A 10664-nucleotide genomic window follows, 5' to 3' on the forward strand; every position below is an offset into this window, starting at 1 on the left:
TGATAATTATCTTCTCACCTTCAGGTTGAAAGATTTTGTACGCTTTTGAAACATTACTGTAGCCAATAAAAATGCCCGGGGCAGCCTTCTTATCTAGTTTATCCCGTTTGACCTGAGGTACATAGGTAAAACAAAGACAACCAAACACTTTAAGAAAATGCAGCGGAGGCTTGTATCCATACCATGCTTCAAAAGGAGTTTGATCTTTCACAGCTTTTGAGGGAAGTCGATTTTGTAGGAACACAGCTGTATTTGCTGCCTCTGCCCAAAACATCTTTGGCAAATTCTTTTCGTGCAACATACATCTTGCCATCTCCATGATATATATGTTTCTTCTCTCACTAACTCCATTTTGTTCTGGAGTATAAGGAGCAGTAAGTTGACGTTCAATCCCTGCTTCTTTAAGTGAGGGAGTCCTTTGGGGTCCTCCAACATCGGTGTGAACCAGCTGCAACTTTCTTGTTGCTCTCCAAGTTGCCTTTGGGAATGGAAGTCTACTTTGTTTTCCAAATTGACAAGCCCGACAATTTTTAGAACTCGCTCCCAGTTTAGAAAGGTTCTCGACTATCACCAATTCTTGCATTTTGAGAAGCCCTTGATAATGATAGTGTCCGAGTCTCTTATGCCATAACTCGAACGCATTTTCTCTTGCCGAATACACCACTTGTTCTTCCTCCAATGGATTTAATGAGAAACTTCTGCCTCTCATTTTGACTTTAAACAAGTCATGTCCTGAGGCTTCCTTGATCAAGCAATGTTTATCTTCGAAGTACAATTTGAAACCTTTTTCTAACAATTGACCAACACTTAACAAGTTCTGATCTAAATCTGGTACATAAAGAACATCGAAAATTGCTTTAGTACCTGATTGTGTTTCAATTGTAATAGTTCCCATTCCTTTTACCGGAATATAACCGCCATGACCTATTCTGACTTTTGTAACTCCAGTAGGCTTCAAGTGTTTAAAGATCTCTTTGTCATGAGTCATATGGTTTGTGCATCCGCTATCAATCATCCAAGCCTCAGTTGAAACATTGCTTACAAAACACGATGCCACAAAGAGTTGATCCTCTTCCTGTTCATTAACAACCTGGGCATCTGCGTCTTGCTGCTGTAATTTACTCTTGCAAATAATTGCTTCATGCCCGAGTTGGTTGCACTTACTGCATTTAGCATCCGGCCTTTTCCAACACTTATACGGCGCATGACCATTCTTTCCACAATGCTTACAAGGAGGATAGTTTCCTTTAAAGCTGCCTGTTTTTCTTTTGTTATTGTAGCGAGCTGCTCCTTCTCCATTTGTTGGCTGGTTCTTCTTATTGTTTTTCTTTTTGTATCTTCCACTCTCTTCATGTTTGGCCGCCAATGCTCCCTCTCTGATTCCATCTTCTCTCATAACCCTTCTTTGTTCTTGAGCCTGCAAGGAATTCAATAATTCCGCCAAAGTGATTTTTGACAGATCCTTGGTGTTCTCCAAAGTGGTAATGGTGGCTTCAAATCTTTCAGGTACAGTAACCAGAATCTTTTCAACAATACGCGAGTCTTTAAACTCAGAACCAAGTAATCTTACTCTGTTTGCTATGCTCATAAGCCTGTCAGAGTATTCTTTGATGGTTTCCGATTCTTTCATCTTTTGTAACTCAAAGTCTCTAATGAGATTCAGCACTTGCATACCTTTGATACGATCATCTCCTTCATATTCTGCCTTGAGATAATCCCAGATGGCTTTTGCTGATTTTAGAGACATGATGCGAGTGAAAATTGTTGAAGAGACTGCTGAAAAAAGACATGCCTTTGCCTTAGATTTTCTGGTTTTCTTGTCCTTGTGATTTTTGAGTTGAGCCATTGTTGGGTTTCCGGGTAGCGGAAGAACTTCATAGTCTTCCTCGATTGCCTCCCAAAGATCTAAAGCTTCGAGATAAGCTTCCATCCTCACTGCCCACATGTGAAAATTTTCACCATTGAAGACAGGAGGTGCCATTACCGAGAAACTTGAGCTTTCTTCCATTTTAAATCTTTTGCTGTTTCTGGTTGTGGTGCTTGAGTCACTTGAAACAATCACTCACAGAAATACCCACAGATCCCGCAAGATAAAAAAGCTCTAGATACCAATTGTTGGTAAATTTTAGTAGTATGAGTTTTAGAAAGCAGAGAAGTCAAGAAGAATATTGGTAGAAGAACATTTTTATTGATATCTTCAGATTTCATTTATAAGACTGGAATAAAAAACAGAAAGCAGTACACCCACTACTAGCATATTCCTAACTCACTAACTTACTCCTAAATAATAGGAATAAATGGCTAACAACTAATTGACTAAGTCTTATCTAATATAATGCAGTAAAAGTAAAAGTGCAGTTGAAAAAGCAAATTCCTAACATCTCGCAAATAGAAAGAGCTAGAAGGGAGTTTAAAAATCTAGAAATAGTTATTTTGAAAAGTACAAGGAAATCTGGAAAATTTTAAGTAAGTTAAAGTGAGTTTTTGGTCCACTTCAAATGACCATAACTCCTAACTCATGATGATTTAAGTGTAGTTCCAAATATAGTTGGAAATATCTTGGAATGATCTTTCCAACGCCGCTAATTTTGGGCAATTATGAGTTCGGATGAGTAAGTTATGCCCTTTGGAAGTTGGGTTGTTGAAATAAGGAAAGTCCAATCCGGATTTTTAAGGGGTAGTTTAGTCTTGTCCTTACCCAACTTAATTAATTAATTTTTGGTAATATATTTAGGGGCTAAACTAACTGAGTTCAGTTTACACTTTTGAAAATAGAGTTAGGGTTTGTGGAGAAAGAACACAAGAGAAAAGAGAAGAGGAAAAGCAAGATTCATCATTTCGAAAGGATTTGATCTCGAATTTCTTCAAGGATTTGATCCCACCAGATATGTGAGTCTCTCATAGCGTTGGGTTCATTCACCCACGTGCCAAGCATGTTTAATTCAGTGAAATTCATTCTAGAAGAAATGGAAAATTGATGTTCTTGACAAATATTCTTGAATTCGAAAGTTATTAGCGAATTAGGACGAATTGAGAAGTTTATAGGATCCTTACATTGAGTTTAGGGTTGCTTTGAGTTAGTTTCTTGAGTATACATTCTGGGCATCGGGATTTAAAATGAATTTAAGGAAGATAATCGAATTTAGGTGGATTGAGGCTAAAAAACGAAGAAGGAAAAAGTCGAGTAAGGTTCATGAAAAAAGTCCGCATCGCGGACTTGTTCCCCCAGTGAACAAAAATTTGCTCCGCATCGCAGAGAGGAAGCGGACTCCACTGTCTCAAAATTTAATTTCGCGAATAATTATTTAGGAACATCTCCGCGTCGCGGACTTGTTCCAACACGGTGATTTCGTAACTTTTCTCAAGTTTAGCTATTCCAAATCATTCTTAAACATCAAGAGACCTTTCCTATTACAAATAATAGTCCTTGAATACACAATTCAAATTCAAGGAAAGTAAAGAGTAAAGTCAAGAGAAGTCAAGAGTCAGTAAGAGAAGTTCATTTCAAGTTTTCATTAGTCTTTTACAAACGTTTTAACTTTGTTTTAAGACTTAAGTTTTGAAGTTTAGTAAAGAGTAAGAGCAAAGTTCATTTTCTTTAAAATGATATATGGGATCTAAGTATTTCCAAGAGTAAATGTTTTCACATTTGAGATGAGAGGAAACTGAGATTTCCAAAAGAGTTTTGAACAATAAAAAGGGAACATTGATTCCAAGAGAGCTTTTTAAGCTAAGTTTGAGCAATTACCTCAAACCAGAGAAGAAGTTGTTTCAAAAACATATGAGCTAAGTATATTTTGGGAGTAGTATTAAGTACCGATATAGGGACGCGAGTTCATGTTAACTCAAGCCCCCATAAACCATGTAGCCATCGTGGGCAGAAAAAGGATCATACTTTTTAGATGATTCCTTAGTGCTTTTTAGCATAGACTAGTGGATTCACTTAGTAGTTCAGATTCTATACCGATGGCAAGGTATAGGATGGTCATTGGCAACGTGAGGTAAAACGTTGTACCATCACTTAGGCTCATAGTGATGGTTGTCGGTTAGAGAATCTCCCACAGAAGTTATATTACTTTTTAAATAAGTAAAGTTAAGTTTATTATTGTTTTATCTTTAACGAAGCTAAGATTTTTTTCAGTTGTTTTATAAGTTTTATATATATATATATTGCATGTGTTTTATTGCTTTATATTGAGTTGAGTATTCATGAGTTGAGAAGAGCCAGGTAAGTGTTTCTTTCAGAACCTCTATCAAGCTTATGTTTGTTAGCATTCCAACTCGCATACTCATACATTCAATGTACTGATGTCAGTTGGCCTGCATCGTCTTATGATGCAGACGCAGGTAACCAGGATCAGCATCCAGCGCCTCGTTGATCCAGCTTGAGCATTCAAAGTATGTTGGTGAGCCTCATTGTATTCCGGAGGACTCCTTTATTTGCTTTCTAGTCTTTCAAATGTTAGGATGATCGTGGGTCCTGTCCCAACATCCCTATTTGTTTTAGAGGCTTCATAGACAGTTAGTAGTCCAGTAGTCCTTGCATTATCATTCTCATGTTAAAGACTTGGATTGCCACTTTTGGCCAAGTTGAATGTTTAATCCTTAAAACATTCTCAGTTATTTTATTATTCAGTTCAGTTAAGTTCATTGATCATTATAGATATGAATATTGTCTTCCACTGAGTTAAGTAAGCCGGGCCAAGGGTTCGCTTGGGGCCAGCAATGGTCTTCGAGTGCCAGTCCCGCCCAGGGTATAGGCTCGGGGGAGTGACAATCTTTATCAGTTAGAGGCTTCATAGATAGTCAGTATAGTTGACAAGTCTGTATTATTTATTTTATTAAATGTTTTAAAGACTTAAGTTGCCTATTTTATGGCGAGTTGAATAATTTATTTTATTTCGAATTTTCTTTGAGTTAAATCTTTTTATTTAAGTTTCATGAATATTTTTTCAAGTTTTAAGCTTTCTATGCTTGAGTTAGTCTTCTGCTTGAAGTCAATCACGATGAGGGTTCGCTTAGGGACCAGCAATGGTTCTCGAGTGTCGGCTACATCCAGGGTGTAGGCTCGGGTCGTGATACACAACCCATTGAAAAAGCACAACTTATTGGAAAAGAACAACCCTTTGAAAAAATCACAATCCTTCGGAAAAGTCACAACTCAACGGAAATGTCACAACCCTTTGGAAAAGTCACAACTCATCAGAAAAGTCACAAACCTTTAATGTGAAAATGAATCTATTTTTAATATAATATAATGAAATAAACAAAATAAATTGAGTATTTTAATTGGGGGTATTATAGTAATTCAACATTCAAGTTTGAGAGTTCATGCTTTCAAGGTAGTGTGTGTGTATATATATATATATATATATATAGTTTTATAATAAAATTCAACGAACCATTTTTGTAATATTTCTCTTTCCTTGCAAATAAAAAAAAGTATTATCGAAAAAACCACAATTATTTCTGTGGTTTTCAATTTTCTTAAGAAAAATCCACTAAAAAAATAAAATGAAAGTTAAAATAAAGATCAGATTATAAAAAATATATATTCAAACCTAAAAATGGATTGAAACTTGGGGAGGGTAAAAAGTCACACGTCTATTGTAATACCCAGAAAATTTTTCGAACTACGACTCAAACCTATCCTTCGTGGTGAGTATGATTTTACGAAGATATTAGAAATTTCTTAAGTATGAAGATCACTAAATATAGCACCTTGAGTTCCAAAAAGAATTAAAAAGAATTTATTCAAGTCATTCATAGGTTCTTCAAAGTTTTGGGTCAATTTAAAATGACCATAACCTTCAGTACAAGATACTTTAGGTGGCCCATAAAATATCCAATGAAAGGTATTCGAATTATCTTTCCAACGCCACCAAGTTTACAAAGTTTCGAGTTTGGATGAGTGAGATATGCCCTTTTGAATTTGGGCTATCCAATTAAGGAAAGTTTCCCAAAAATATGAGGGGTATTTTGGTATTTTCCTTACCCAATCGGATTTAAGCATTTTTGGTAAAGTTTTACGCGTCTAAACTGATTAGAATTAGTTTCATACATCCCAAAAGCGTTTAGGGTTTTAGAGAGAAGATTCAAGAGGAGAAAAAGTTCAAAGTTTCAAGCGTTCGTTCAAGAAATTCAAGATTTCGCCAAGAACCTAGTTCTTTGAGGTATGTAAGCTTCCATAGTGTTGGGTACTTTCACCCACACGCCAATCATGATTTATTCAGCGTAATTTCGTTCTTGAAATTTAAAGATTTAAGTTCTTGATGAGTTCTTGATAAGTGTTCTTGAAGTTTCCTTATCGATTAAGTTTTGATGTAAGATTCTACTTGGGTCAATTTCAAACGACCATATCTCTTAGAATATAAAGAGTTACGTGAGACATAACCTATCCAATTAAAGATAATTGAATCTACTTTCCAACGCCACCAATTTCGCATCAATCCAATTTTTGACTAAAAAGTTATTACTATTTTAGTAACCTATACAGTGCTATTACGAATTAGCCGACGGGGAAATATTAAAAAGGGTTGTTTTTGTTTTTTAAACATCCAAGAAACCCTAAACGAATTTCTTGACTAATAAAAGGCTCAAAACAATTAGATTTTCATATTTTATTCCATCATTCTCTTCTATCTCAAACCCTAAGACAAAATACTAAGGAAAAATGAAAGTAAAAAACCCCATTCAAGATTCCTACAATCTTTTTCAAGATTCTTCTTCAAGGTAAGTCTTTTTCCAAGAATTCCATTTCTTTCAACTCAAATTCCTCCATACAATTATGAATCACTAATGAAAATCATAATTCTTGGCCATAGAGATTTCAAGAAACTAATTCAAGAATCTTAAGAAAGGTTTTCTTGATCGTTTACCTTCAAGTTATTCTTCAAGGCTTCTATTCAAGTTCTTCTTCAAGATTCTTCAAGAACATTGTTCTTCCATGTATGTAAGGCTATCATAGTGTTGGACTAGTTCGTCCTCACTCCTTATATCTACTTTCAAATCAGTAAAAGAGTAGTCTAGGATACTTTCCCTATATTTGAGTATTCTTGAGATAAGTTGATTTTGAGTTCTTGAGTTCGTGTTTCTTTTAAAAGTTCTATTCTTAATTATCGAATTGTTATATTATTATCGAAATCCTTCATATCATGAACCATAACTCTTGAATTCAGAATTCACATTCAAGAGAGAGTTAGGAGTAGAGTTCAAAAGAGTCTTTGAGTTTAATTCTGAATCCTTTGAGATCAACTGTCAATTTGAGCTAACTTTTGAGGACGTAAGTATGAGAATGAGAAGAGTTGTATACATGAAGTTCATATTGTTATGGAGACCCTCGAGTCGAGTCATTCATGCCCATAAATTCCGCATGAACTCCATAAGTTGAGTATCTTTGAGATGAATAGTATCTTCAAGTTCTAAATCTTGAGTATTGAGTTCCTAATCCCCTTTGAGATTGTATTTCTAATCATAGGACTATTACATGTTACCCATGAAGTCCTTGAGTTGAGTTGTTCATGCCCATAATTTCGCATGAATCATATAAATCGAACAGTCTTGAGATGAGAAATATCTTTGAGTCCTTGAGTTCCAAGTATTGAGTTCTATCTATGGTTATTGTACCTTGCATTGAGTCGTTCACATCCATAATTCGACATGAACCATATTTTAAGAAGTCTTTTACAAGTGTTTTAACTTTGTTTTAACACTTAAGCTTTGAGTTGAGTAAAGAGTAAGAGTAAAGTTCATTTTCTTTAAAATGATATATGGGAACTAAGTATTCCCAAGAGTAAATGTTTTCACATTTAAGATGAGAGGAAACTGAGATTTCCAAAAGAGTTTTGAGCAGTTTGAGTTCCATCTCTTTTAAGAGAAAGATTTTTGAGTAATTATCTCAAATCAAAGAAAAAGTTATGTTTTTAAACATATGAGCTGAGTATTTTGAGAGTAGTACTGAGCACCGATATAGGGATGAATTTGAGTTCAGATAACTCACGTCTCCATAAACCATGTAGCCATCATGGGTAGAAAGGATCATACTTTTTAGATGATTCCTTAGTGCTTTTTAGCATAGACTAGTGGATCCACTTACTTAAGGCGTCCTATATGATGGAAAAGTATAGGACAGTTCTGGCAGCGTGGGTAAAACGTTGTATCACCACTTAGGCTTATAGTGGTAGTTGTCGGTTAGAGAAACTCCCACAGAGTTATGTTGTATTTTATTATATATAAATTGAGTTGTTATTGTATTCTTCAATACACTGAGTTGATTTCTATTGTTTTAAAAGATTTCCATATATTGCACGTGTATTGTTGCTTTATATTGAGTTGAGTATCCAGAGTTGAGTATTCTGAGTTGAGTACCCAGAGTCAAGTATAATATCTTTGAGTTGAGTATTTAATCTCTAAGTTGAGTATCGTATCCTTGATTACTTCTGAGTTGAGTAAGTTGAGTAGTTTTAAGTATCATTGAGTATTCCTTGAGTTGAGTAAGTTTGAAAAGAGGTAAGTATGTTTCCTTTTTTTTTGTCAAGTTCAAGCTTATGTTATGCTTTAGAATTCCCCTTACATGCTCGTACATTCCACGTACTGAGTCATTTGGCCTGCATCCTTACATGATGCAGATACATGTATTCAGGGTCATCAACATGAGCTTCGTTGATACCACATGGAGTTCGAGTTAACTATGGTAAGCCTCCTTTTTTCCTAAGGATTTCATTTACTTTTCAGGTTTTTCAGGATGTCGTGGGTCTTGTCCCAACTTCCATCTTTGTCAGTTAGAGGCTTCTTAGATAGATACTAGAGTTTGACAAGTATGTTAATTTATTTTGTTAAATATTTTAAAGACTTAAGTTTCCTATTTTCTTGGCGTGTTGAATATATTATTTTTATTCATAGTTAATCATTTCAGTTTTTAAGAATTTTCAAGCTTAAGTTAGTCTTCCGCTTGTAGTCAGTCAGGATGACGACTCGCTTGGGGACCAGCAATGATTCTTGAGTGCCGGCCACGTCCAGGGTGTAGGCTCGGGTCATAACATCTATAATTCAAAACATGTTTGTATAAATGCTTTTAATAATTTATTTTGATGGTTATACCTTTTTATTTTAATTTTGTATGTGTTGCTTTGCGAGGACATGACCCTAAACAGAAAGATATGGAGATCGAGGATTAGAGTAGAAGGTTAGTAGGTAGCTGAACACTTTCTAGTTTTTAATTCTTGTTAGTATTCTTTTTATTATTCACGGACTATCTTGTTTCTTAATTCTATTATTACATTTTGTTTTCTTTGATTCAACAACAGTATTGCGTATGATTGTTACGAATCCAAAGGTCTATCAAAAAAACATATCTACCTTCACAAGGTTCAAGTAAGGTTGCGTAAACACTACCCTCCATCCCATGTGGGATTACAGTCGGTTTGTGTTGTTGTTGTTCCATAACTTTATTGAGATATGAACTAAACAATTTGTGTAATTAATCAAGAAAATGGAAGGGAAAGAATGATCTGGACACCAATCTATACTAAAATAGTAGAATTGATTCAAAAATAATAAAATAAAAAACCATTTTTGTAAGAGGTCATAAGATTAAAAGAAAAATGACAATGCATTCTTTTCCATTTTTTTCTAGAAAGGACAATCAAGTCAATGTATATTTCTTAAACTTCACAACATAATTTTTTAAAATTGCTTTCATAGGAACCAACAACTTTTCCATTCTTTGCTGGAATATAATTACTTAAATCTTCTAGAAAATCTAACTTAAATTGCTTAATCAAGTTTAACTAATTACAAATTGATCATGTGAATAGCTCTTATCAAAGTGTGGCAATTTTCAATTTTAATATACAAATGAACCAATTTGTGCTTATTCGCTACTTTTTAACAATCCTCTTGCTTGATTGTTTTTTCAAATTTTTATCCATTATTTTGACCCTTCACGTAGTTTTGTTATGAATTTTATCATTTGCGGGGATGAGTGACACAATTCCTGAGGTGATCAATCTGATATGTAGAAGATTTTGAGTTTTGAAAGATTGATTTTTAGAAAGTTTGACCAAAGTACATAATTTGAGTAAATAAGGTCTGATTTGAGTTTTCATAGCTTCAGTAGGTCCAAAAGAGTGATTTATGACTTAGGTTAGAAAACATTTTCTGTAGTGACTTGAAAATTCTAGGCTAGGCTAGTCTTATACGGGATATGAGCAAGGTAAGGTCTAGGGAAATCATGGAAGGGGTTGGATGGTATGTCTAAGATTGGATCATGTTTCCTAGTAGCTAAGACATTCAGGAATCCATAGGGTTTTTCAGAATCGAATTCGAGTGAAAAAACTCCCACTATCGAACTTTGTGTGAAGGCGTTATTATAGAACATAAATGTTTGAAGATGTAATGTGAAATGGAGGGATTGGGAAGGATTTTTTTTTATTTCACGCAAGCTACTATAGTGAGTTTCATGCCTATATAGAAGGATAAATTAATTCTCCTTATAGAGGGTGGGCCCCTATGGTGACACCGCTATGGCGGAGTTAGTGGGCGGTTTTATGCAGAAAAGGTCTCAAAACCTCTTATTTTCTTAAACTTCATTCTTGGGAAAAGAAAGGGTAACTTAGGGAAACTTTCTTCAGCTTTTCCACCAGGATCTTCGGTAAAGGTAAGTT

At 34.8% G+C, this 10664-nt stretch overlaps 1 protein-coding gene across 1 annotated transcript; it reads right to left on the reverse strand.

Moving 5' to 3' along the window:
• Window positions 1–747: 747 nt before the first annotated feature.
• On the reverse strand, window positions 748–1981 carry LOC125877550 (uncharacterized). Its single transcript, XM_049558812.1, has 2 exons — window positions 836–1981; window positions 748–789 (listed from the first exon to the last, which is right to left on the reverse strand). Exons 1-2 carry the CDS (start codon window positions 1979–1981, stop codon window positions 748–750), a joined length of 1188 nt encoding a protein of 395 aa, XP_049414769.1.
• Window positions 1982–10664: the final 8683 nt, after the last annotated feature.

This window comes from Solanum stenotomum, chromosome 9 (genome assembly GCF_019186545.1).
Source record: "Solanum stenotomum isolate F172 chromosome 9, ASM1918654v1, whole genome shotgun sequence".
Taxonomy (NCBI): domain Eukaryota; kingdom Viridiplantae; phylum Streptophyta; class Magnoliopsida; order Solanales; family Solanaceae; genus Solanum; species Solanum stenotomum.